This window comes from Canis lupus, chromosome 25 (assembly GCF_048164855.1).
Source record: "Canis lupus baileyi chromosome 25, mCanLup2.hap1, whole genome shotgun sequence".
In the NCBI taxonomy this organism is placed as follows: Eukaryota; Metazoa; Chordata; class Mammalia; order Carnivora; family Canidae; genus Canis; species Canis lupus.
The window spans coordinates 45,263,628-45,290,929 of record NC_132862.1 but is presented as its reverse complement, the minus strand read 5'-3'; the positions used below and the strand labels follow the sequence as shown (position 1 = coordinate 45,290,929).

Below are 27,302 nucleotides of genomic sequence, written 5' to 3'. Positions count from 1 at the left end.
GGTGCAGTTGGTTAAGCATCTGACTCTTAATTTCTGTTCAGGTCATGATTTGGGGGTTATAAGATCAAGTCCCGTATGGTGCTCCATGCTGAATATGGAATCTGTTTAAGATTCTCTCTCTCTCTCTTCTCTTCTCTTGCTTGTGCTCTCCCTCTCCCTCTCAGGAAAAAAAGAAAGAAAGAAAGAAATATTTTCATGTGTATCATTTAACACACACACAAACTTACTTGGTAAAAAACTTAGTAAGAACATGTTATTCTTCCCTTCTGCAGATAAGGGCATTAAGCTCATAGATGTTACTAATTTTTTTCAAAATCACACAGCAATTACTTGAAAGAGCTATTTTTTTGCTTCCTGATAATCTTTGGCTATTAAAAGCATAAGGTGGGCAGCCCTGGTGGCGCAGCGGTTTGGCGCCGCCTGCAGCCCAGGGCGTGATCCTGGAGACCCTGAATCGAGTCCCGCGTTGGGCTCTCTGCGTGGAGCCTGCTTCTCCCTCTGCCTGTGTCTCTGCCTCTCTCTCTCTGTGTGTCTCTATGAATAAATAAATAAAATCTTTAAATAAATAAATAAATAAATACGTAAGTTCCCAGTATCTAGAAAAATCATATTATGCCTGATAATATCTGTTCCTGTGTCCCACCTTTACGATTGGGCTCTCCTCCAGGGATCTGCCCTTCTGTCTTTTTTTTTTTTTTTTTTTTTTTAAGAATTTATTTATTTCCAAGCGGTTTGCAGGTCTTGCTGGTCAGTCTCCTGGGTTTGACCCTACTTCGGTTCATTGTCTCTGATCCTGTGTCCTGGTGTGCTCCCAGCCACTTTGCTCTCTGGTTCTCAACGTCTGGGCCCTCCACTCCCCTGGCCCAAGTAGCTGCCTGATGCAGAACTCTAGCCTCAAGACCTCCAGCCCTCCCCGGCTTTCTGTAGTTCCTGGCTAGGTCAGGAGCAGGTGTCCATCCTTTGACATGTGAACGTTAGTTCTCACTTTTAACCAAAGCTTTTGGAAAGAAAAGCCTTATCTTTAGCTCTAATCTGGTATCTTAAAAAAATCCTCTAATGATTTATGTTCAAAATTGGTGATTTCTCCCTTCTTACCCTTCTGTCAGTCAATTTTGTCTTTAGTACTTGTATGTTTCCTCTGATTTCACTGACTTGTAGAAACATTAATCTTGACCTTGTGAGGAGGGAAATTCTAGTTTCTCTGTATTTTCACTTTTGGTTTTCTCCTTGTTTATGAAACAGATGATCTTTTTACTTTTTGGAGAAGATGATGACAAGGGGCCTCATGGTTCTAGAAGTTTAGGAACTGCAGAAGCAGAAGTGCTGGAGGGTTTGTGGGTATCTCTGAGGCAGAAGGCCTTGAGAGAGGGCTGGGAAGGAGAGAGGCACAGGGCAGGTCTCTGGGGAAGGCGTGTGTCACATAAGTGACTGGTACCGTCTCATATTCTTTTTTTTTTTTTTTTTAGATTTTATTTATTTATTCATGAGAGATGCAGAGAGAGAGGCAGAGACACAGGCAGAGGGAGAAGCAGGCTCCATGCAGGGAGCCCAATGTGGGACTCGATCCCGGCCGGGCCTCCAGGATCACGCCCTGGGCTGAAGGCGGCGCTAAACTGCTGAGCCGCCCGGGGTGCCCATGGCTACTATTTCTTGAGAACTTACCAGGCACTTTGCAAACGTGCTCATCGTGGACCTGTGTAGTCATTGCTTTATGACCTCCATCTTCAGATTAGGAAACTGAAGTATCAAGAGTTTAAATACCATGGCTAAATACCACGGCCAAGGCCTGGGGAACCTGGGTGGCTCGGGTGGGTGGGCAGCTGCCTTTGGCTTGGATCATGATCCTGAGGTCCTGGGATCAAGTTCTGAGTCAGGCTTCCTGCTCAGGGGGCAGCCTGCTTCTCCTGTTCTCCCCTTGCTCATGCTGTCTCTAATAAATAAATAAAATCTTTATAAAAAAAAAATGGCCAAAACCACACAGCTGCGAATGGCCTGGCCTGGATATGAAGGTAGGCCAGACTCCAGCTTCTGGATATCAGGGCTCGAGTCCATTCCACTCTTCCTCTGGACCCTTTATGCTGCTTGCTTTCTTGCCTGTCCTCCCTACCCACATCACTCCTGCTTTACATCTCCCTACTTCCTCAAATAACTTAGATTTTCCCCCTAACACATTTACCTTCTCTCTCTCTCTTTTTTTTTTAAGATTTTATTTATTTATTCATGAGAGACATAGAGAGAGAGAGAGGCAGAGACACAGGCAGAGGGAGAGGCAGAGGGAGAGGCAGGATCCATGCAGGGAGCCCGACGCGGGACTCGATCCTGGGTTCCCAGGATCATACCCCAGGCTGAAGGCGCCGCTAAACCTCTGAGCCGCCCGGGCTGCCTCATTTACCTTCTCTTATATCTACCTTTTCACCCTCTGTCTAGAGGGTTGCCCCACGAATCACATTTGGAGGAGGGGTGTACTTCCCAAAGTGTGTAAGGAGACTTTGGACTCTTTTTGTGGTGCTTATTGTTTAAAACTATGCTCTAGACCCTACAAAGATACCTCAAACACAAACATACATATCCTCCCCCCAAATCTATTAAGCCTGCACGTGCACATGAACTCACACAAACACGCCTATAACTGCCTCAGAAACACATAGCCCCACACACGTACACACATGCACACACACAGAGATGTACATGACTTCCACACAAATACATGCAAACACACACATAGACCACCCACAAGTTCACACACGCACACACAGGTGTAAGCCCATATTCCCAAGCTTACTTGCTGCTTTGGCTCTGCTGGACTCTGTCCTCCTGGCCAACGTGTTTCTCAGGCCTCCAAAGAGAGACCAAGAGGAAGTGAAACCTGCCCCGACAGGAAGTGAAAACAGGATGGTGAGCTTTTCTGGTGCCTCTGACACAGCTGTTGGGGGCACTCAGCAAACAGTGCGCAGTTTTTGGAGCTGCTCTGAGGTAACGAGGGTCCCCTGGGGTGGGGGTCTAGCCATGGGGTGGCTGGGACGCCAGGCCCCTGGGCTTTGCTTACCTGGTGGCAGCCCTCCCTGCCCCCGCCCGCAGCAGCCAGTCCCTTCTAGGGGAGGAAGAAGGTAGCCTGGCTGCAGGGCAGGCTTTTGAAAATGGCTGTGGGCCCCAGGACGTTCTCGCAGAGTCACAGATGTACACGGTCTGTTGCCTTGTTCTTACTCCAGGAACAAATGATCGAGTTTTCATGCAGCATCTTTTAAAAGTAAAAGGAAATTAATGAGAGAGATGAAGCAAGTATGGTGGTAATTGTCATGGGGATTGTTTTTCCTGATGCTCAGCCAGCTGGGCTGGGACCTGCAGGCAGGGAAAAGCCCCTAGATGCTGGGCCACACAACTACTTCTGGGGTCTGTGGAGAGGACAGAGGTGGAGATGGTAGAGCACAGTGGCCTCTGCTCTGTGTAGTAAAAAGGGAGGGAAAAAATAATAATAAAAAAATAAAAAGGGAGGGCAAGGGGGCCGGGGCCATTGTTTGCAGGATACAGCATGGGGTGGACAGGATGGTGACATAAATGTCGCTCTCCTCTTGCCCTCGATGTCTCAGCCGTTGCAAACACTGTAGTCCAAAGAGAGATTTGAAGCCTTCGTGAAGTTGCAGTGTTCTTCAGGAGTCCAACTCTCTGATTAGAAGAGTACAGCCCCTACCATAGCTGTGGTACCAGAGCAAATAGTATCCAGTTCCTTCTGAAAATTCCCTCTTGGGAGTTTGATGGACCTTATTTAGGATAATTGAATGTTGGCCTTGGAAAGAATCTGTAATGTATTTCAATGATTAGCAAGCTTTTCATCTTTTTCATATCCCTGCAGCTCTATTTACTTAATATCTTTCTTTTTTTTTTTTTTTTTTGAAAAAAAGATTTTATTTATTTATTCGTCAGAGAGAGAGAGCATGCACAAGCAAGGGAAGTGTCAGGCAGAGGGAGAGGGAGAAGCAGGCTTCCTGCTGAGGATCATGACAGGAGCTGAAGGCAGACACTTAACTGACTAAGCCACCAGGCACCCCTACTTAATATCTTTCTTTAAGTGAACTTGTTTTTAAAATTTTTTTATTCATCCTAAACAGTGATATCTTGTATTACTGATGATACATGTGTCACACTTTGAGGGCCACTGATTTAGTGGAATTCACCTTTCCACAGGTGAGAAAACTGAGACCTCTAGACATTAAGCAGTTTGCCCAAGGTCTCACAGTTAAAGACATACTAATTTGGGACTGATCCTGAGGTCTTCCAATTTATAGCTTTGATTCTTTCCAGGATACTGTATTATATTTTCAAGTATGCAGAAATAATTCCTTTTTTAAAAAACATTTATTTAAGTAATCTCTACACCCAACATGGGGCTCAAACAACCCCGAGATCGAGTCGCATGCTCCTCTGACTAAGTCATCCAGGCACCCCATAATTCTTAAATGAAATTCAAATAAATGACCCAGGTAAAGTCCTAACACAGAGCCTGGCATGAGGAGACCCTATACAAGCAAATTTCTTTCCTTCTGTCTTAAATCCTTGCTCTTGCCAACCTGGACTAGCTGCTTTCTAGAAGCTATTAGCATTGCTTAGAGTTAATGTTCTGAAATGTCAAGATAATATTATCTTGGTGTGGCCATTGAGCAATTGGACTATGCTAGGAGCTAAACAAACCTCATCAACCGAGTTGCAGGTCTTCCATTCTGGCCCAGTTTCTTGTATTATTTGTTTACTTTTTTCTTCTATTTTTTCTTTTTCCTTCTGATATGTCTGTTATTTGGGTATTGGACTTCCTGAGCCAATAATCATCTCATTTGTTTCTCTCTTATTTTGTCCGAATTTCTAAAAGATTATCTTCAATTCCATCTTGTAATATTGCTAGTAAATTTTTTAAATATCAGCTTTTGTATTTTTAAAACTTTTTTTTAAAGATTTTATTTATTTATTCATGAGAGACACAGAGAGAGAGAGGCTGAGACACAGGCAGAAGGAGAAGCAGGCTCCCTGTAGGGAGCCCGATGTGGTACTTGATCCCAGGACCTGAGCCAAAGGCAGATGCTCAACCACTGAGCCACCCAGGCATCCCAGGAAGAGAGAATCTTAGGCAGATTGCATGGTGAGCACAGAGCCCAACTGGAGCCAAAACCAAGAGTCAGACATTCAACTGACTATTCCACCCAGGCACCCTTCAGAACTTTTGTATTTTCAATTTCTAAAAGCTCTTTCTCATTCCATTATTTTTAAAATTTTTTTAATTTTTAAATTTTATTTATTTATTTTAGAAAATCAGTTTTTTTTTTAAGACTTTATTTATTTATTTATTCAAGAAAGACACACACAGAGAGAGGCAGAGACACAGGCAGAGGGAGAAGCAGGCTCCACGCAGGGACCCCGACGTGGAACTCGATCCTGGGACTCCAGGATCATGCCGTTGGCCAAAGGCAGGCGCCAAATCGCTGAGCCACCCAGGGTTTCCCTAATTTTTAAATTTAAAAAACATGTTTATGTAATCTCTACAACCATTGCAGAACTTGAACTGACAACCCCAAGACCAAGAGTTGCATGCTCCACTCACTGAACCAGCCAGCTATAATATAAAAAATTATAGGGGTGCCTGGGTCGCTCAGTTGGTTGGGAGTCTGCCTTTTGCTAAGGTCATGATCTCAGGGTCCTGGGATGGGAGCCCCATGTCGGGCTTCCTGCTCAGCAGGGAACCTGCTTCTCCCTTTCCCTCTGCTCCTTCCCCCTGCTCATGAGTGCTCTCTCTCCCAAATAAATAAATAAAATATGGTAATCTGAGAACAGAGTAGGAGAAGGAAAATCAGAGTTTGACATTGGAATTGTAGATTTTCAGTGACCCTTCTTTAGATATGTTGTTTCCAAGTCTGTGCAATTTCCTCTTCCAGGCATCCCAATGTCTGTGGGTGGCCCATCAGGGCGGCCAGCCCTGCTCTCTCTGCTTCTGATGGTGGCAACATCTGTTTTCTGCTCAACCATGTCCATAGATGAAGCACGAACCCAGCTATTGATGCGAGAGAGGATGATGCAGCTGGGGGGGCAGTTGGTGCTGACCCAACAGGAAGAGCTGGCCAACGAGAGGCTCATGGCCCTCAAGAAGGCTGAGGTGGCACAGGCCATGAAGACCCACCAGTTCCCCCCAAGCATGCACTTTTTCCAGGCCAAGAATCTCATTGAGAAAAGTGAGGTGTTTAACATCCTGAAGAAGATGCCAAAAGGTGGAGTTTTGGAGAGGGTGGTGTGGGGTGCTGGGAAGATAGGGGGAGCTAAACTGGCAGCCAGTGTTGTTATTGTTCTAAATGGAGCAGTGAGGAGCATGTGGCTGCCTCAGTCCGCAGAGCGTGGGACTCTTGATCTTGGGGTCATGAGTTCAAGCACCATGTTGCATGTGGGGCCTACATAAAAAAAAATAATAAAACTAAAAATAAATGAACGGAGCAGCGAGAACCCGACTTGGCTACTCTGCATCTTTGTTCTTGCTTGACAAGCTAGAGAGGAGGTGGTCCAGGGTGGCTGCTGGTTTATCCTGGAAACCCAAAGCCCTGCTTCCAAGGGGACTCTGCCTCAGAGACGGTAAGGTGTGGGTGCTGGGCATTACTGTCTTCACAGACAAAGCTGATGTGTCCACCCCTAAGGGAGTACTGGAGCCCATAGGACCTATTCTCCTTTCATGTCTTTTCTTGCATCTGACTCTTCTACCAGTTTTGGGGGGTCAGGTACCAAACAGGGTATGGTATGAACGAGCATCCTGGATAAACACATTTCTAGTAGGGTTTGTCTATAGTATATGTACATTTCTATGAATAGTAAAATAATTACAATCCTGCACACACAAATAACAGTTTGCAGGGACGCCTGCAAACGTGACTTAGTTGGTAATGTCTGCCTTGGGTTCAGGTCGTGATCTCAGGGTCCTGCGGTGGAGCCCAGCATTAGGCTTCCTGCTCAGTGAGGAGTCTGCTTCTCCCTTGTCTTCTGCTCTTCCCCCTGGCTTGTGCCCTCTCTCAAATAAATAAATAAAATCTTAAAAACCAAAACAAACACAAATAGTAGTTTGCAGCTTATAAGGACTTTTTTTTTTTTAAGATTTATTTATTGGGGATCCCTGGGTGGTGCAGTAGTTTGGCGCCTGCCTTTGGCCCAGGGCGCGATCCTGGAGACCCGGGCTCCCGGTGCATGGAGCCTGCTTCTCCCTCTGCCTGTGTCTCTGCCTCTCTCTCTCTGTGTGACTATCATAAATAAATAAAGAAAAAAAATATTAAAAAAAATAAGATTTATTTATTTATTTTAGAGAGAGAGAGAGAGAGAATGTGAGTGTAGTGAATAGAGGGGCAGACAGTGGGAGAGAATCCCAAGCAGACTCCCCACTGAGCACAGAGCCCATATGTGGGGTTCCATCTCAGGACCTCATGAGATCACAACCTAAGCTAAAACCAAGAGTTGGACACTTAACAAATGAGCCACCTGAGTGCCCCAAGGACTTTTCTATACCTCTTTATTTTAATGCTATAAATAAGTAGAGATTTAGAAAAGAAACGCAAATTGGTGAAATAATATCCCCACTTGATGGAGAACATAAGGTTTAGCGAGGGTGACATGCCAAAGCTCACACAGCTGGAACCCCTAAGTGGCCAGTGTCAAGGCCAGGTGCTAAGACAGAGCAAGAAGAGCAGAGGGACAGTGGATAGTGTGCCTTGAGGAGTTCTGCAGTCAAAATTGGTGTCAGGTCTGAAAGAAGCATAGGGCATCAGTGGGAATCCTGACGGCCGGAAGCTGCCTAGATGAGACCAGAAGCAGGGAATGCAAAGCCGGTATGTGGGGCACTGGGGAGCAGGCTGAGAGGATCTGGACCAGGTCAAGGGAGGGGCTGAGGCTCCTTCCTGTTACATCCCTTTATGGGGATGTTGGGTGGTGAGATGGAGCCCAGCTTGAACCCCAGTCTAATGATTCCAAGCCTGATGCTCCCCCACCTCCTCAGGTTGCCTCTCTTGAATGAGGTCTAGTGAGGGAAGCTCCCTTCCTAAAGTGGCGCAGAAAAGGCTGTAGCCATCCCAGGGAGACAAAGGTATCTCTAGGCTTAGAAGCTCCTTGCACTGGAGTGGAGAAGGTGCATTATGAGTGTTTCCAAGGAACTCCACCAGACAGACATCCTGTGCTTCTCACTGCTTGCCCATCTATACTGTCCTCAGGAGCCCTAGGCCCTGGAATCTGGACTTCACCTCTTTTGCCTCATCCCCACCCCTGCCTTTCTTCCCTTTCCAGGGGCTGCCTTACACATCCATGACTTCAGTATCCTGAGCATGAACTGGCTGGTGAAAAATGTCACTTACAGGCCCCACTGCCATTTCTGTATCACCCCAAGGGGGGCGCTGAAGTTCAAATTTGCTTATCCAGCACCCCCAACCCCTATGCCAGCAGAGTGCTCAGAGTGGGTTTTGCTGGAGAAATATCGAAAGGAGCTGCAGAATGTCACTGAGTTTGACAACAGGTGAGTGTGGTTCAGAAAGAATAAATCATGTGCTCATTATAGGTAGTGGATGGAAGCGTGTGCGTCTTCCTCGCTACAGATCCATAGATGCAAATCTGGTGTTTTCTTTAAACTTTACAGGATGCTTTTTTTTTTTTTTTAAGATTTTTATTTATTCATGAGAGACACACAGAGAGAGGCAGAGACACAGGCAGAGGGAGACGCAGGCTCCATGCAGGGAGTCTGATGTGGGACTCGATCCCATGTCTCCAGGATCAGGCCCTGGGCTGAAGGTGGCGCTAAACCACTGAGCCACCTGCTGCCCTTTACAGGATACATTGCTTCATAAAAGCATTCAAATAGTAAGTTCCTGGCTCATTTAAATCCAATTTGATCTGCAAGAGGTATTAACAATACTACTATTGTTGCATCAAATGAGATTTGTCCAGATGCTTAATACCAGAAAGATGAAAAGTTCCCAGCTCCTGGAATAATGACAGTGCATTGGTGGGTGAAACACCTTGAAATCATGATAGAGTGACTTCCTAACACACTTGTAGAGTAATATTATAAGTAATAAACTATTTTAATCACAGAACCATCTACGGAGTGCCTTTACAAGGTTACTTCCCTTTATGAATAAGAAATGTGAAGCTCTGTACATGGCTAATCGGGGCAAGGCCTGGGTCTTGTGGTGCCCGGTCCAGAGTTATTTCCATCCTACCTACTGTATTAGCCTGCTGGGGCTGCCATCACAGCATTCTACAGATCGGGTGGCTTAAACAATAGAAATTGATTTGCTCACTGGTCTGGAAGCTAACAATCCAAGATGAAGACACTGGCAAGCTTGGTCTCTCCCCTGAGGCCTCTGTCCTTGGCTTGCAGACTGTGTCCTCCCATAGCCTTCCGTGTGTGTGCACTCCTTGTGTCCCTGACACCAGTCCCATTCTGTGTGGGCCCCACACCTCATTTAACCTTAATTACCACCAGAAAGGCCTTTTCTTCAAATACAGTCACATTGAGGGTGAAGATTTCAATGTATGGATTTTTTTTTTTTTTGGATTTTCTTTTTTTAAGATTTTACTTATTTATTCATGAGAGAGATAGAGAAAGAAAGAGAGGCAGAGACACAGGCAGAGGGAGAAGCAGGCTCCATGCAGGGAGCCTGACGTGGGACTTGATCCCGGGTCTCCAGGATCACACCCTGGGCCAAAGGCAGGTGCTCAACTGCTGAGCCACCCAGGCATCCCATCAATGTATGGATTTTAGGGGGATACAATTCAGTGCATAACACCCCCTAAAGAGAACTTGGTCCGACAGTGGGGTCGAGCTGGGTAAGCATGTGGAGAGGGGCAGGAAAGCCTGGTCGGTGGGAGCATCCCGCCTTGAGCTGGGTCCTGAGAGGCACACGGCGGATCTCAGGGAGGGGGCCCCCATCAGAGAGCTCCATGCTTCCCCTGGCCTCTCATCACTGCTCCTACAAGGCATTTGGGTTTGCTCCTGGCAGGAGAGGCAAGGTGGGCAGGAATCCTGCAGGTAGGTACCTGAAGGCTGTGGCTTGAAACACACTTCCTCAATTTTTCCCTTTGTGTCCTGGACAGACTGCTGAAGAATTTCACTCTGATGACTGAGAACCCTGAGGTGGCTTACGCAAACCAAGCTATTGTCTGGTCCAAGTTTCAAAGCATCTTCTTCACAATTTCTGGCCTTGTCTACTATGCGCCAGTGTTTAGAGACTATGTCTTCCAGGCCCTGGAGGAGTTCTACCAGGACAATGTGCTCTACCTGGAGCTCAGAGCCATGCTGTTCCCGGTGAGTCCACCCTTCTCCTCTGCTCTGGTTCGACTTTCAGATCTTACCCTGTAGGTCTTCACTGGCTCCCCATCCTATTGCTATAGGATTGGATGCTGGTTTTATCCTGAATGGGAAATGTGTCTTTCCAGGGCCCCCATGAGCAAGGAAACCTTGCTCTGTACTGTCTGGCCCCTATGATACCGTGAACATCCCCCTCACTGCCCTTTACCCCCTTCTCTCATGACCCCTACTTCTTACCTTCTCCCAGATACACATTATTGCCTGCTGGCTGCTTGGGGTTCCCTGGCCTTGAACTCTGAGCAGTGTCTCATGCCTGGACCTTCCTTATCTGTCTTCTTTCATAACAAAATGTAGTTTCGGGGATCCCTGGGTGGCTCAGCCTGCCTTCGGCCTAGGGCATAATCCTGGAGACCTGGGATCGAGTCCCACGTCAGGTTCCCTGCGAGGAACCTGCTTCTCCCTCTGCCTGTGTCTCTGCTTCTCTCTCTCTCTCTCTCTCTCTCTCTGTATCTCTCATGAATAAATAAATAAAATCTTTAAAAAAAAATTTAGTTTCCCAGAGTCCCTCAGGACTATGCTCTTGGTCCTGGGACAGCTGATGGGTTTGGCAAATGGATCACCCTGGTAGCACTGGGGAGAATGGACTGCAATGAGAAGGTTGCCCAGTGAGAGAGGTGGGGACGGAGGCTGGGAGAGCAGGGGAATAGCAGGTGTGAGATGACAAAGCTAGGAGACAGAAGCAACGAGGAGATGTGCAGTGTGCTGGAGGAGGACTCCAGAGGTCTTACTGACCAACCATGTGGGGGTGAAGACTTTGGATGGCATTTGGCTTGAGTTGATTGACTTGAGTTGGGTAGTGACCTTGATGGAGATAGGGGATGTAAGAAGAGGAGCAGGATGGGAAGGAGAATAGAAAGTTTGGTTTTGAACCTGTAGAGTTGGAGGTGTCTAGGAGACAACCCTATGAAGATGTCCAGGAAGTGGCTGCATACATGACTTTGGAACCCACAGGAGAGTTCTAGCCTGGAAACAGATGTTTGACATTTGTCTGCAGAAAGGTAATCCTTAAAACTGTCAGAGGGAGGAGGTTCCCACCAAAGCAATCAGTTGAAAAGAGGAGCAGGCCAAGAAGGGGACCCTGCAAACAGAAATAAGATGGAAAGTTCATGAAGCAGGCTGAGAAGGAGTGTTATCAAAGCAGGAGAGAACTAAGATGGCCTCCACTTTAGAGGATGCCTTGTTAGAGCAGCCCAGGTGATCAGATGTTCCTGGCCCATTCCTTTGGGATGTCTGTTGGACAGAACTTCCCTAAGGACTATTTGTGGGAGGGATTTGGGTGCTGTGGGAGTGGGCAGGATTTCTGAATGTTTCATTTGGTGGGCTCACAGAGAGTTTGAGCTGCTTGAAGATTTTAAGTGGCTTGGGGTACGTGACCTTTATGTAGAGCTCTCCCGGATATTGTATCTTAACTAGTCTGCTCATTCATTGAAATATTCATTGAGCATACCAACGCCTTGGTGACTGACCTCTAAGTTTGTGGTAAGGTCTACAGGCTGGCATTATTTTGGCTTTGTTACCATATTCCATGGTCTTTACAGGCTCAGAAATTTTATTGTTTGTACACTCAGAAGTGATAGTGCTCCAGAGGACTGAAACACATTGACCAAATTCATAAGAGACAGAAGTATAAATAAGAAAGTCAGAATGCTGGTTTCCAGAGAAAACTATCAATTAGACCAGACACTTAAGCATCTTGATTGGAAAGTTCTCCCGAGAGAACTTCAAGATTTGAAGGCAAATCTTAGACTTTCCTGAAGCCAGGTTATAGCCAGAAGGATGTTGGTGAGCCAGAGCCCAGTAATAAGCCTGTCACTGGGATCCCTGGGTGGCGCAGCGGTTTGGCGCCTGCCTTTGGCCCAGGGTGCGATCCTGGAGACCCGGGATCGAATCCCATGTCGGAGTCCCGGTGCATGGAGCCTGCTTCTCCCTCTGCCTGTGTCTCTGCCTCTCTCTCTCACTGTGTGCCTATCATAAATTTAAAAAAAAAAAAAAAAAATTAAGGCTGTCACTAAGCTCTGAGAATCTAAGGGGGTCCATAACAGTGTTCTTAATCTTTGGAAAATCTGATGAAAATTATTATCCTTTTCCCAGGGTGGGTAAAGTGCTAGAATAAATTGACTTTATTGGAAAGTGTTTCCACATGTATCCATTACTTATCTATGAAACATAGCAATGTACAGAGATTCTGATATTTGTGTATTTGTGCATTCTAAAAAAAACTTTTAAAAATATTTTATTCATTTATTCATGAGAGAAACAGAGAGAGAGAGAGAGAGAGAGAGAGAGAGAGAGGCAGACCATGCAGGGAGCTGGATGTGGGACTGGATCCCGGGACTCCAGGATCACGCCCTGGGCCAAAGGCAGGCGCCAAACCGCTGAGTCTCCCAGGGATCCCCCAGTTTGTTTTTTTCTTTTTTTTTAAGATTTTATTTAAAAAAAAAAGATTTTATTTATTTATTTGACGAGAGAGAGAGAGAGAGAGAGAGAGAAATTGAGAGAGCACAATCAAGTGGAGCAGCAGAGGGAGGGGGGAAGCAGACTCTCCACTGCTTGGGGAGCCTAATGTGGGGCTCCATTCAGGCCCCTGGGACCATGACTTGAGCTGAAGGCAGACTGAGCCTCCCAGGCACTCCCCAAATTTTTAAATTCTTTTTTTTTTTTTAGATTTTATTTATTCATGAGAGACACACAGAGAGAGGCAGAGACACAGGCAGAGGGAGAAGCAGGCTCCATGTAGGGAGCCCAATGTGGGACTCAATCCCGGGACTCCAGGATCACTCCCTGAGCCGAAGGCAGGTGCTCAACCACTGAGCCACCCAGGCGTCCCAATTTTTAAATTCTTGTTGGGATCCCTGAACTGATTTTATTACCCCCAGTTTGATCTAAAGTGTTCAAGGACCCTGTAATGAAGGATACACCTGTCCCAAGAACCAGTAATTCCAGTTTGTGGATCAGGGCTCCCCTTTCCTTCATAAAGCTTCCTCCTGGCCAATTCTCAGGACTGACCCACCTTTCCCCTTAGATATGTTAATCCCCACCTGAGGTTAGCTTAAGGCCCGGCCCTGGGGGTTCCTGAAGAGGTGGCTCCCAGATAAGGGTGCCTATCTGCCCTGGGGTCTGACGTTTGTGTGGTTGTGAAAGCTCTGAGTATAGTTCCTGGGAAGTGGGAGTGAGGGTGACCTTTGTGCCCACCGTAGAGCTTTCAGCAGTTTTGTGAGCAGAATAAATAAGACCTGGACACAAACGATCCTTTTACAGGAAGAGAGGGTCCATCCACCTATTAAGAGAAGACTTTCAAAAAGAGATGAGCTGGCAGTGGGCCTGGCCTATGTGAGGTATAAAAAATTTCACTTCCCAGAACAATTTATTCCCCTGTTTCAGCCTGTTTATTCTCCAAGTCTGGGCTCCAGCCCCTCTAAGTCTGTCCTCCTCTCTGGGTCCCACAGAAGCTGGTTTGTACGTCAGACAACCCCTCCCTCCCGCCTCCCCCACCCCCGCCCGAGTGCACATCTCTCGTCTTTGTCTCCTGGTGATGCAGATTTCCAGCACCAGGCATTTGTTGCCTCCTTATTTTTGTCAGATCGTGAGGTATTTCAGACGGACACGACACCTTGCGTTGCCAAGGGGCACCAAGAGTGATAGTCATGCTTGGTGGTGGTGGCCCTCAAACTTGGCTGCTGTATGAATAATCTGGAGGTGCTCTTTAAAATTCAGGTTTAAACCCCCACCTCCCAGAATCCTAGTTCTGTGCTCTTGGGGAGGGCCAGGAAGCCGCAAAATCCACTAGCTTTCCCCCCTCCTCTCACTGATTCTAATGCAGATGGTCCGACGCCGAGCACTGGCAGCGAGGGCCTTCTCTGCCTTGACCTTTACGAAGCACTCGGGCTGCGTAGCAAGCTTGCGCCGTACAGGCAGGAAACTGAGGCTAGAGGGGCCGAGGGCTCGCTCAAGATCACACTGGTGGTAAGGAGTGATGGGTAGAGGCCAGGTTGCTGGATTTTGTGGGCACTGAGGCAGCCCTGCCCCACCTCGGAGGAGCTCCCGGAGGGGGCACCGGCTTCGAGTCTCCTCCGTCTCTAGGGCAGAGCCCCAGGGGTGGCCGCTCGGCCCTGCTCAGGGCTCGCTCCCCGTGGGGCCTTCGGCGCGGGGCGGGCGCGGGGGAGGCGGCCCATCCATCGGGGCAGGGCCCTGGGCGCCCGAGGGCCGGAGGGGAGACGAGGGGGCATCGCGGAGGCTTCGGCTGTGGTGAGCGCGGTGACCCTCCTCCTGAGCCGGTGGGGAAGCATTTAGGGGAAGATGCGGAGAACTGGAGGGAGAGCAGTTGTTTCCCGCTTGCTCCCTGCTCTTTCCCTGCGGGGCTGTTTTCTCCTTGCCCCGCGGAGTGGCTCCGGAGTGGCTCCGAGATTCAGCTCCGGGACTTAGCTCCGAGCCCCTGCCTTGCTCCTAACCTCTCCTCCACCCTGCTCACCCCCCCGCCATCCTAGAAGGCGGAAGGCTGCTGGGATTTGGGATTCTGGAGAGGCCGAGGGGGATGGGATTTGACCATTTGTTCTGCTCTGACCCCGGAACAAAGGCCTCTTGCAACGGAGAGTCTCTGCCTTACTGCCCCCCATTAGCCAGAGTAGGGGGAGCCACCGCACATTAACAACTAAAAACCGCCTGCACGGGAATTCTTTTGCTGAGCCGCACAGCCTCCCCCTTCTTGCTTGTGGGGCTAATTCAGGGCCTGGGATGATGTTGATGGACTATCCTGGCTGCTCAGCCTCCTATTGTGTTACTAATGCTTGATAACAAAGGCTACTTGCCTTTAGCAACAGTTGCTAGGCGGGTCTTATCTCCTGGGCTCCAGGCCCTTCCCCCACGGTCGCGATCTGAGGCCCAGACTGGGTCCTGGCCAGTCTTCAGACTGGAGCTCTTGTAAGACCCCAGAGGATTATCAACAGGAGCTTGGCCTGCTGGCACTAACGGACAGGGGGTCTTAGGAGAGAGACAGGGTGGTGCACCCGAGATGGTCGTGCCCAGACGTTTTCTTGGACGCTGCTACTTGTGTAACAAACCCTACCGTTGCTTGGCCTACCCACTCCCTACCACCAGGGTTTTTCCTGGATTCTTGGCAGATCCTCCACTGAAAATTCCACCTGGCTTGTTGCTGAAGTCTCTTGTTACTGGTGTAACTCTGCAAGAACACAGACAATCGAGGTTGGGATAACTCTCTTAGCTGCTCCCCATCATAATAGCATTTATCCTGCTCTGCAGTAATCATGCTGTTTACTTGCCTGTCAAGTCCACAAAAATGGTAGATCTTAACCCTAGCTGGACATTGTACATTAGAAGCACCCGGGAGATTCAAACAAACAAACAAACAAACAAACAAACAAACAAACAAATAATGGATTGTGTTCTACCCCAGAGATTCTGATTTAATTCGTCTAGGGTGAGACCCAGGCATTTCCATCTCCTCAGGTGATTCTAATGTGCAGCCAGAGCTGGGACACTGGGACCTGAGTCACTAGAAGACGGAGCTGCTCTGATGACAGGAGACACCCAGGGTCAGCAAGATTCTGAACGTCCTGTTGGGAAGTAGGACTGAGTTTCTTAGCCTTTCTCAGCCTTGTAATCTCCATCTGTAAAATAAGAACTACATGGTAGTGTAGTTTTGAAGATTAAATGAGATTGTGATATAAAGCTCTTGGCATATACCAGGCACATAATAGATGCTCAGTTAGTGCATGCTAAATGCATGGTGCTCTAGTGGTGAAAACTAGTTATATTGATTTATGTAAATAGCCAACTTCATAGTTTCACAATTAAACTATAATTTAAAATGGAGATAATCTATATTGAATCCAATGTGTTTTCAACTCAAAAGGGCTTATTACATGGATATAGCAGCTTTTGTATCACATAGTCTTAGAGAAACCTCCTACTTGTACTTACTGATTGCTAAATTCTAGGATATTAACTCATCGTCCTAGGATAACTGCAGATTTTGAGTTGTTTTTCTACATCTAGTCTTAATAATAAGATTGGTAATAGGGACGGCCCAGATGGCTCAGTGGTTTAGTGCTGCCTTCAGCCCAGGGCCTGATCTTGGAGACCCGGGATCGAGTCCCATGTCAGGCTCCCTGCATGGAGCCTGCTTCTCCCTCTGCCTGTGTCTCTGCCTCTCTCTCTCTGTGTCTCTCATTAATAAATAAATAAAATCTTAAAAAAAATAAGATTGGTAATATTATTAATAGCTATCATTTTTTTAAGTTTTAATTTTTTAAAGATTTTATTTATTTATTTATTTATTTATTTATTTATTTATTTATTACAGAGAGAGAGAGAGAGAGAGAGAGAATGAGCTTGAGTACAAGCAGGGTGAGAGGCAGAGGGAGGAGACTCCCGCTGGGCAGAGAGCTGGATACTGGACTCTGCAGAACTCCATCCTGGAACCCTGGGAACATGACCTGAGCCAAAGGCAGATGCCTAACTGATTGAGCCACCCAGGGGACCTTAAGTTTTAATTTTTAAAAGTAATCTCTGCACTCAGTGGGGACTTGAACTCATAACCCCGAGATCAAGAGTTGCAGGCTCTTCTGGCTGAGTCAGCCAGGTGCCCCAATAGTTATAATTTCTGAGTGCTTTCCAATTTTTTCTTTTTCTTTTTCTTTTTCTTTTTTTTTTTTTTTTTGCCTTCTAAATATTAACTCATTTGATCCTTGCATCGATCCTGTGCTGTGAGGTATGATTGCCTGGGACAGAACATATCTCCACCGGGAGCCTGACCCAGAAGGCTGTCCAGAACCCTCTAGCCAACTGAGTACTTTACTTGAATGCCTGGCTTCCTAGCAAGTTTCTGACCTATAGTGGAGTGGCTGTAAGGCTGTGAGGCGTTGCAGGTCTCCCCCTGAAACAAGTCTCTTGTTCCTTGAAATCGGGGTGCTTGTGCACATTCAGATCCTGCCCTAGGTGCTTCCATAAAGCCTGCAGTTTCTTGGCCAGAGGCCAGAAGCCCAGGAGTACAAGATATGGGCAGCCCCTGTGGTGATTTACTGAGGTACCAAAAGACTAGGGCTCTGGCATCTGCAGCCCCAGGGGCCAGATTCCTTCTTCACAACCTTCCATGCTATGGGAACTGGCAGTGGGATTGGAACCCTGCAAGGCAGGGGTCCCAGATTCTCCTTCAATAAGTACTGGAATGACAGAATTGATGGCTTGGAAGTGCGGCCATATGCAAGCCCCCATCAGGTTTCTGGTTGTGTCATTTGCATATCTGCACAGACTTGTTTAATATGCCAAGGATCTTCTTTTAGGCAGAATTGTCATTTGTTGATTTTTTTTAAGGTTCTTTTGTTCCCTCAGTTCTGCTAGCACTACTCTATTGGCTACCCCTCTGATATCCATCTATTCATCCCTTCTTTAAAACTGCTGCCTGGGGCTTAGTAATGAAGAGTAAACTCTTCTCTAGTTAATGCTTATTTGTGGAGCTCCTGCACTAGGGCTATAGGAGGAGGTGGTGGGAAGATCCAAAGGACCTGGATCCTGCCGACAGTGGTTTACAATCCAGTTGGTGTGTCTGGGCAGGGAACTCAATAATGACATAGCAGTCAAAGCATGGGGAAGAATTCTGGTCTTCCCTTCTGCAAATCACCTAGAAAATGCCAAGAAAACTTCAAGTACCAGTTCTGGGTTTGTTTAATGCAACTGTTCTCGAATTTTTACACTCAAAAATTTTGGAGGATCCTAAAGAGCTTTTGTTTGTATGGATTATATCTATGATATCCTGTATAACCTAGCTTGTATTAGAAACTAAAACTGAGAAGATTTCAAAACTCAAGGCTATGCAAGCACACAATCCATTATTTGTCAGAGCAATATTGTCACAAGCGATGCAACTTCTGAAAAATTCTGTACCCTTATGCGAGGAGAATGAAAAAGACAAATAAGATCTTAAACTTTTCGGGGATCCCTGGGTGGCGCAGCAGTTTGGCGCCTGCCTTTGGCCCAGGGCGCGATCCTGGAGACCCGGGATCGAATTCCATGTCGGGCTCCCAGTGCATGGAGCCTGCTTCTCCCTCTGCCTATGTCTCTGCCTCTCTCTCTCTGTGTGTGTGACTATCATAAATAAATAAAAAAATTAAAAAAAAAAGATCTTAAACTTTTCATGAAGAGAGTTTCTGATTTTGCAGACTGCCTGGAAAAGTAGGGGACCCACAGGGGTTCCCTGGCCACACTTGGAGGACTGCTGGGGTACAGCGTATAGGTTCTGTAGGCATCAAAGTTGTGAAGATTCTAGTGGAGCATCTGGAAGTCTGTAAGCCTTGATCAGTGGCAGGAAGAGTTCTTTTAAAAATCCTTGGTAAAGTAGGAGAGGATGACAGCAAACTTTTCTTTACCCTCTTAAGGTTCTTGTTTTGGGGCCTGCAAATCAAACTGACAAAAGCTTCATTAACAGGAGAAAAGGCGGACAAATCGCATTTGATGTTATTATTTAATTTTTAAGTGCTTGGAAGCCTTTGTGTAGAAAAAAGTGAAGCCCTCCAAAAATGGATAGATCAAGTGCTTATACACTATTTTAACCAGTGTTGATAAATTGTGGAGAAACAGCGATATAGAGGGAAAGGGGTTTGGGTTTCTGGGGTAGTAAATTGTGGTAAGGGAGCTATGTGGGGGAAGCTCACACAAGATAAGGGCTACATTACACCCATCTCCATGCTGACCTTGTGTCTCCAGTGATAAGCCTTGTTCTCCTGGTGCAGGGAGATGGGAGAGGGAGCATCTTCATGAGAGTTAATACCTTGCTTTTAGGCAGATAGGAGGAAGTCGCAGAGCTCTGTCTATGTTTATGCTTGATTGCCTTCTACTCATAATAATCCTTATGCAAAAGTAGCATATTTTAGGGTGGCATGTTCTAATCTCCTTCAGTAAAAATAATAATAGTAGCAGGCTATACTAGATTGATACTGAGTTAGCAATACTAAGGATTCTCTCCTCTGGAAAGTTCTGACAGCTTTAACTTTCAGTAAGCCTGAGCATGTCCACTCCTAGGCTAAGCAGCTAGGGAAGATCCACCTGCTGAGAGTGAGCCCAGTTGAGGGGCTGAGGCAGCCTTGTGGGGGACTGCATGAGACATCAGGCTTCAGTGGGCAGCAGCAGAGGAAACCAAAGAGCCAAGGCCAATGAGGCCAAGAGAAGGGGTTGGAAATAGCTGTTCATTCATTCCACTTCCCCCAACCTGGGTTGTAGGACAGGACCCTCGGAGGTGAAAGAGCAAAAAGGCTGCTCTATTGGCCTGGGGAGAAGAGGGTGCTGGGAAGGCTGCCCTGGAACAAAAGGCAGCACCTCCAGGGCACAGCTGGGAGGGAAAGGGCAGGAGCCCTGGGCTGGCAAGAGTGAGCAAGTGATTGGCTGGCAATGAGAAAAGGTTCCTGGAGACCACTGCGTCCTGGGATGCTGGGATGCAAGAGCTGACCCCAGTCAGGAGAAAGGATTTCTCTACTTTAGGTGATGAGAGAGCTCATGACTTCCATTCTGCCTTGCCCTTCAGCCTCTGCTCCCTGAATCCCAGCAGCTCTGGCTCTGTGTGGAACCATTGCTCCCCATGCCAGGATTAGCAATGCTTTAGCCAGAGGGGCCAGTGCAGAGCTGGCCCAGCTTCAATGCCATTTCCCTCAAAAAGCTTTTCGGGGATCCCTGGGTGGCTCAGTGGTTTAGCGCCTGCCTTCAGCCCAGGGCATGATCCTGGGGTCCTGGGATCGAGTCCCACATCAGGCTCCCTGCATGGAGCCTGCTTCTCCCTCTACTTGTGTCTCTGCCTCTCTCTCTCTGTGTGTCTCTCATAAATAAATAAATAAATAAATAAATAAATAAAGTTTTTCTGACCCTATCCCCCTTTTCCTCTGAGGTCCCATAAACCTCTATTTAGCACTTAATTCTTCTGGCTTTGTATCACAAAAATGAATGGAGCCTGTCTTTGGAAACTCCTTAAGGGCAGGTGTCTTGTCTTACTAGCACTGGCTACCCTTCCAGAGCCTAGCCTGTTTTCTTACACAAGGCAGGGTTTTTTTGTTTTGTTTTGTTTTGTTTTGTTTTTAAGATTTTACTTATTTATTCATGAGAGAGACAGAGACACAGGCAGAGGGAGAAGCAGGCTCCCTGTGGGGAGCGCAATGTGGGGCTCAATCCCAGGACCCCAGGGTCATGACCTGAGTTGAAGGCAGATGCTCAACCACTGAGCCACCCAGGGGCCCCACACCATAGGGTTTTCTTTTTGTTTGTTAGTTTGTTTTATTTTGTTTTTTTGTTTTTTCACACCATAGGTTTTTAACTGAGAGTCATAGAAATAACTTCTGCATATTATTTCTTTGCATCTTCCTTTGTCTCACAATCTCTTTGGAAACTCCCATATCCTGTCCTCACCCTGAACTGCCACTTTGGCTGGGCTGAGAGCTGACCAAGTGGCTGAGAGCTGACCTCGTGATGGGGGAGGAGACGGGAGCTGCAGAGGATGCTGCAGGGGATACTACAGGGGATGTACCCACTCTTTTCCTGTCTCTCACAAAGGACACTTGTTCATTCTTGTTGCCTTACCCACAGTCCCTTACTGGCTCTTCGCACTCTGCCCCTAACCATGTCCACTTCAGGGGACATCCCACCTAGGGGTGGTAAAGTGAGGAGATGAAGTGGGTCCTTGGCCTCCTCTTTTTGGCTGTTTCCTATCCCCAGCTGACCTGTTCTGCATTCATTACACAAATGCCTATTGGGCGCTCACCATAGAGCTCCCTTAGAGCTCACCATGTGCTAGGCACTGCTTTAGGTACAAGGACCCAGTAATGAATGAATCAATCAGGCGGACACCCAGCTTTTGGGTGTTCAAGAGCATTCTCCCACATAGGACTAGGACTTCTGATAAATATCAGAGGTTGTTGAAGGCTCTGGACAAGGAAATTGTAAAGTCCGATCTGGCTTTAGATATTTTTGGCCATGAGAATGAAGTTCGCTCACCTCCAATGTCTGATCATGACCATGCTTCCTTCTCAGGTGTATGAACTGAATGGGACCGTCCATAGCCGAGAGTGGTCAGTGAGGACTTATAGAGAAGTGGCTTATATGTTTGCGAAAAAGCATCCTGGGTTCATTGGAATCAAACTCATTTATACGGATCACAGGTGAGAGAGAACATAGCTGAAGCTGCAGGATTTGGGAGAATGGGGTGCAGGCAGAGCCACTAGACTGGGAAGGGAGGGGAGGAGAATGGGAGGCTAGGGGACTGGTGTCAGAGACCTACCCCTGCTGCCAAAGAGCCATGGGCTTGGCAGATATGTTTGTGCATGTGTGCAAACACGTACCTCTAAAGTCATTTCCAGTTTGAATCCACCCCCCCAGGCTGAAATGAAGAACTTTGGTAATTTTCCAGAAAATTCTAGGTTCTGACCCCATGTTGGCCTGGATGACTCAGTTATGGATATGTTTTTGCTTATATGTTCAGATAACTGGCTCATTTCTTTGTTTCAATTTGCCTTTGGGGTTCTGCCTAATGTCAGCCATGTGCTGTGGATGGCTGTGGATGGCTTTGTGCAAGGCCTTGACTGATGACCCAGCCCTGAGGGACAGCTACCTCAGAGTCTGTGTGTGGACGCCCAGCAGGAGCATGGATGTGGGACTTGGTGGTGTGAACAAGGGCCCACTCTTTCCCCCAAGCAAGCGCAGAAAGCTTTATCGCTTAACTTCCCTTCTGATTTTACCAAGGCAGGCTCTCTCCTCCTGTCAAAGGGTGGCCAGTCTAAGGCCTGTGATACACAGGGCTGGGGATGTGGAGCAATCATATGGGGATCAACACTGAGTCAGGGCTTGGGGAAGGGCAGCTCCTCCATTTGCTCAGCTAACTCTAGAGGCTGGGCTCTTGGAGAGCAGTCAGACACCTCCTGCCCCATCCCTGCTGAGGCCCCTCCACTCCTTGTGAGGGCTTGAGGCTTGCTGAGTAGAGGCCTACACCTGTGTGCTAGTCAGCCAGGAGGGGGCTTGTAAGCTGGGCCCCCTGGGTCCCCTCAGAGGCTCCCTGGGGGTCAATAGCAAGAGGATGTGAGGGCTAGGCAGCAGGTGGTAAATGCTCCTGTGTTCCCTTAGAGCTCTGAAGGAGAGGGAATGAGCAGGTATGGAGGAGGGGGTGGGAGGAATCTAAGCCCACAGAACTGAGGAACAAGTGAGTCATCTGCTGTGCAGAGATCTTTGTTCTGTCACAGAGTTGTACCAGACTTTTCCCTTTGGTGCTTCTGTTGTGCTGCTTGCCTCGTCCCTATCCTGGACTTGAGCAGAGGGAGTGTGGAGAGAAGACAGACAGTTTGGTTTTGTGATTTCTGTAGTGCTTTGCTGATTTAATTGGAGGCAGAGGACTTATAGGTGCCAGGTCCAGCTGACCTGACAGGGACTTGGGTGATCTGTTGCATTTCAGGCTCTGCAGGGCACCCACTTCAGGAAACCATCCTCTCAGGGATGCAGGGCAATTTTTGAACGAGGCCTCTTTGCTTCATCCAAATGTAGATAAATGAAACTTATCCCATGAATCTCTCTTCCTCGTTTTGCTTTTCAGACACTATGGGTTCCTCTGTAGCCAGCCAGAGTCCTGGATAGGGTTCGGTTTGGGTGATGTATTTCTTTCTTTTTTTTTTTTTAAGAGACAAATATTAGGATTGGTTTATTTATTTATTTATGAGAGACACAGAGAGAGAGAGAGAGAGAGAGAGGCAGAGACACAGGCAGAGGGAGAAGCAGGCTCCATGCAGGGAACCTGACGTGGGACTCGATCCCAGGTCTCCAGGATCACGCCACGGGCCAAAGCGGTGCTAAACCGCTGAGCCACCCGGGCTGCCCATGGGTGATGTATTTCTCAGATGTAGCCACTGGTAGGGATCCCAGTAGCCCGGGCAGCACAGGGTCATGTGGGCAGTGGGGCGAGGGTGTGGGAAGTGTTTGCTGTGTACCCTGGACCAGCTCAGCCCCAGGCACTAGTGGAGCCACTTGGGGGTGCCCAGCAGTGCCAACGCCAAATCATGCTGTTGCCCCCACTTCTCTCTGTCTCTCGCAGATTTAAAAATGTGTCCTTCATCATGAAATCCGTGCAAACAGCCATGGCGCTTCGAACCATGTTCCCCAGGATGGTGGCAGGGTTTGACCTGGTAATGGACTGTGCATGATGAAGCTGAGAGCGGGGCCCAGGAGCTGCTCTTCCTGCAGGACTTGGCAGCTCCCACCAAACCCTTTGTAGAGGCACAGGCCTGGCCAGAGCTTAGCACTGACCTTCTCTGGGGGCCAGCAGGATGAAGACAGCTCCAAGAAGGGGAGCAGAAAGGGCCAGGAGGCTGAAAGGGGGAGTTCCAGAATAAGGAAGGAATTCGAGGAGCTTGGGCAGTAATGGTGGGCTTAGTCCCATTCCCCTGCCATCCGCCCTCTTTCTACCTACCTACAGGGGGCTCTTTAAACTGTGGCACATGGAGGGGGTCGGCGGCGGCAGGGGGTCTGGAAGCAGAGATGGGGATAGCCCTGGGCAAAACTGTCAAGGATATAGAGTTGTACCTTGCCCCTCCATCCCATTTGCTTCCTCAGCTACTTCCGAAGCTGCGCATCCATAGGTGGTGCCCTGACCCTCCACCAAATCAAAGCCATAGCCAAGCTCCGACAGCCAGGGCACACTTCCCAGGTGATAACCCATCAATCTCATGAAGGAAGCTAAATTAGTTGGAGCTAACTGGCTCAAAGGCCATCCTGACTCCCTCTTATGGAAACTACTTTTTACCTGAGCCTGTGCTTAAGCTCTTGTTTTCAGACCATCCACAGTAGCATAAGAGTGGATTTTATTTTCTTCTTCTTTTTTTTTTTTTTTTTAAGATTTTATTTAATTATCTGACCCAGAGAGAGAGCACAGGGAGGGGTGAAGGACAGAGGGAGAGGGAGAAGCAGCCTCCCTGGTGAGCAGGGAACCCCATGTAGGACTTGATCCCAGGACCCTGGGATCATGACCTGAGCTGAAGGCAGACATTTAAATGACTGAGCCTCCTAGTTGCACCATAGGAATGGACAAAGGAGGCTGACTAAGCACCTCTAGTATAGAGCTTCCAGATCAGTCCCTAGAAGGACTGTAATGGACAAGTCCTGGAAGGAATTTGGGGTTGGAAGGGGGATAGTAGTTGTTCAAAGGGATCTACTTGCAAGGTCCAACTCATTATTAAGTCTGCACTCCATTCTACTACATTGAATATCCGTATTTGGCTTACTATAAAAATGTGTCATTGTCCCCTTCCCCAGCAAATTAAAATAGGCATTCTGAAGGAAATACACTTTTTATCCTAAGGTACTCTACTCGTGGCACATAGCTACAAATCCCGGGGTGTGTGTGGGTATGTGTCATTTAATTTGCAAAGCATAATTTTGTTGTAGTTACAGCTGAGGCACGGACCAAGCAGATGGCTCCATGTCCCCTCTTCTCTGTCCTGCAGGTGGGGCATGAAGACACTGGCTACTCCTTGTTTGACTACAAGGAGGCTTTGATGATTCCCACCTTGCATGGTGTTAAACTGCCTTACTTTTTCCATGCTGGAGAGACAGGTGAGCCATATGGAGACAAGCAAAACAGAGGAGGTGATAGATAGGAGGGGTCCTTATCATCACTCAAGAGAACTGATAGGATCCTGGGGCAGTATTGATATTGTTGAGAGTCGTTTTATTGTATTTGTCCATTTTGTATGGACAAATTATATGGGAATTATTTCACTTAATCCTGATGACAAGCCCCTGGAGAAGGAATAACAATATCTGGCACGTTAAATATATTATTACTGGGGATCCCTGGGTGGCTCAGCAGTTTAGCGCCTGCCTTTGGCTCAGGGCGTGATCTTGGAGTCCCGGGATCGAGTCCCGCGTGGGGCTCCCAGCATGGAGCCTGCTTCTCCCTCTGCCTGTGTCTCTGCCTCTCTCTCTCTCTATGTCTATCATGAACAAATAAATAAATAAATTGTTAAAAAAAATATATATATATATTATTACTAATTCTCACTCCAGTTCTGCTGGGAAGGTGTTTTTATCTCCATTTTATTTTATTTTATTTTGAAGATATATTTATTTATTTGAGGGAAGAGAGAGGAGGGGCAGAGGGAGAGGGAGAATCTCAAACAGACTCCCCATTGAACACTGAGCCAGACACCAGGCTTGATCTCAGGACCCTGAAATCATGACCTGAGCTGAAGTCAAGAGTTGGACTTTTAACCAACTGAGCCACCCAGGTGCCCCCCTCCTCATTTTATTGCCCAAGTCTCCAAATACAGTGGTTGGTCCAAGGGTAAGGAGCTAGTTATTAGTGGAGCTTGAGTTTGAGCCCTTTCTGATGTCTATTTTATAATGAATGAATTGTGCCTAGGAGATTAATTCACCTGTCTTAAGTCATACATGGGTTAGGTGGCAGAAGATGGACTAGGACCAGGCCTGCTCTAGCAATTAGGAAGCTTTGTCCACACTCATCAGTGCTGAAGGGGTGACCCCACCCAGCTCAAGCAGACCCCACTGCTATTGTTTCTGAAATGCCATTGGCTTAGCCACCCCTTTGTTTCCCAAAGCTCACTTCATAGGCTCGTGGGTCATCTCTCAGACCTTCCCATATCCCAGTCCTTAAAATGTGTAAACCCTAAGCAAAAGGAATCCCAGATCATGGCTGTAATTTCAGGTCAAAATGAAGATGTTGGGTGCTTAGATCAGGAGGAAAGCTTATTGCTGCATCCCACCTGGCGTCCCTGCATACCTGAGGCACCTGTCATCCTTAGAAGACCAAAGAGAAGGACACCTGGGTGGCTCAGCAGTTGAGCCTTTGCCTTTGGCTCAGGGCATGATCCCGGAGTCCCGGGATCAAGTCCCACATTGGGTTCCCTGCATGGAGCCTGCTTCTTCCTCTGCCTGTGTCTCTGGCTCTCTGTGTCTCTCATGAATAAATAAATAAAATCTTAAACAAAAAAAAAAAAAGAAGAAGAAGAAGACCAAGAAGATAAGTGGAGAGCATTGGGGGGGCTTGAATTTCACAACCAGGTTGAAATCTTGCCTTATCACACCATCTCTCAGATGAAGGATCTGTGTACATTAATCTCCTTTTTCCTGACATTTCAAGTCAATTTAGATCAAAGGTGTTCTACAGGTTTGAAGAATTGTTTGTGGGGGTTAGGGTAAGGGGGTAGGGGTAGGGGTTACTAACCTTGAAGAGCTTGTGGTCTGGTTGGGAAAATCGTACTTAGCTGTGTGAAATCATCTCAACAGTATGAAACAGCATAATAGGATCTAACCACATTCTAAGATCCATGGCCCTAGGAGAAGATTTTGCCAGGAGCTGAGTATTTAATACCCAAGACTAATGTTCTTATTTTTTATTTTTATTTTTTTTAAGAATTATTTATTTATTCATGAGAGACACAGAGAGAGAGAGGCAGAGACACAGGCAGAGGGAGAAGCAGGCTCCATGCAGGGAGCCCGACATGGGATTTGATCCCGGGTCTTCAGGATCATGCCCTGGACCAAAGGCAGGCACTAAACTGCTGAGCCACCCAGGGATCCCCTGTTCTTATTTTTTAAAAGGAAGAAATCTTTGAAATTTTTAGATAGGAAACCAGTGAAAATCCACCCTAACCATGAAAAACATGCCCTAACCAACAGTGGGAATTGTTGGGTTTTATTCCTAACAGAAAAGTGAATTTTCATATTTTACCTGTAGATTGATAAGGATGCTTTTGGCTGCCGGGAATGGAATACATTTAATAGGTTTTGCAACAAGGTCATCTCTTATTTATTTTTAAATTTTTATTTATCCATTTGAGAGAGAGCATGAGCAGGGATGGGAGGCAGAGGGAGAGGGAGCTCAGCTTCCGCTGAGCAGCAAGTTCAACATGGGGCTTCATCCCAGGACTCTGAGATC

The 27,302-nt window shown here is 47.3% G+C and overlaps 1 protein-coding gene across 4 annotated transcripts in view; it reads left to right on the top strand.

The window, feature by feature from the left end:
* Positions 1-2,820: 2,820 nt before the first annotated feature.
* ADA2 (adenosine deaminase 2) overlaps positions 2,821-27,302 on the top strand; it is a 30,298-nt gene continuing 5,816 nt past the window's right edge. For 2 of the 4 annotated variants that reach the window (XM_072799630.1, XM_072799631.1), the window contains exons 1-7: positions 2,821-2,973; positions 5,919-6,248; positions 8,293-8,518; positions 10,099-10,309; positions 21,398-21,525; positions 23,442-23,532; positions 24,850-24,958. In XM_072799630.1, the coding sequence (XP_072655731.1) occupies positions 5,927-6,248; positions 8,293-8,518; positions 10,099-10,309; positions 21,398-21,525; positions 23,442-23,532; positions 24,850-24,958 (1,087 nt within the window). In that variant the 5' untranslated portion in view covers positions 2,821-2,973; positions 5,919-5,926. The remainder of the gene's footprint in view (positions 2,974-5,918; positions 6,249-8,292; positions 8,519-10,098; positions 10,310-21,397; positions 21,526-23,441; positions 23,533-24,849; positions 24,959-27,302) is intronic. The other 2 variants (XM_072799633.1, XM_072799632.1) reach the window with 2 other exon arrangements.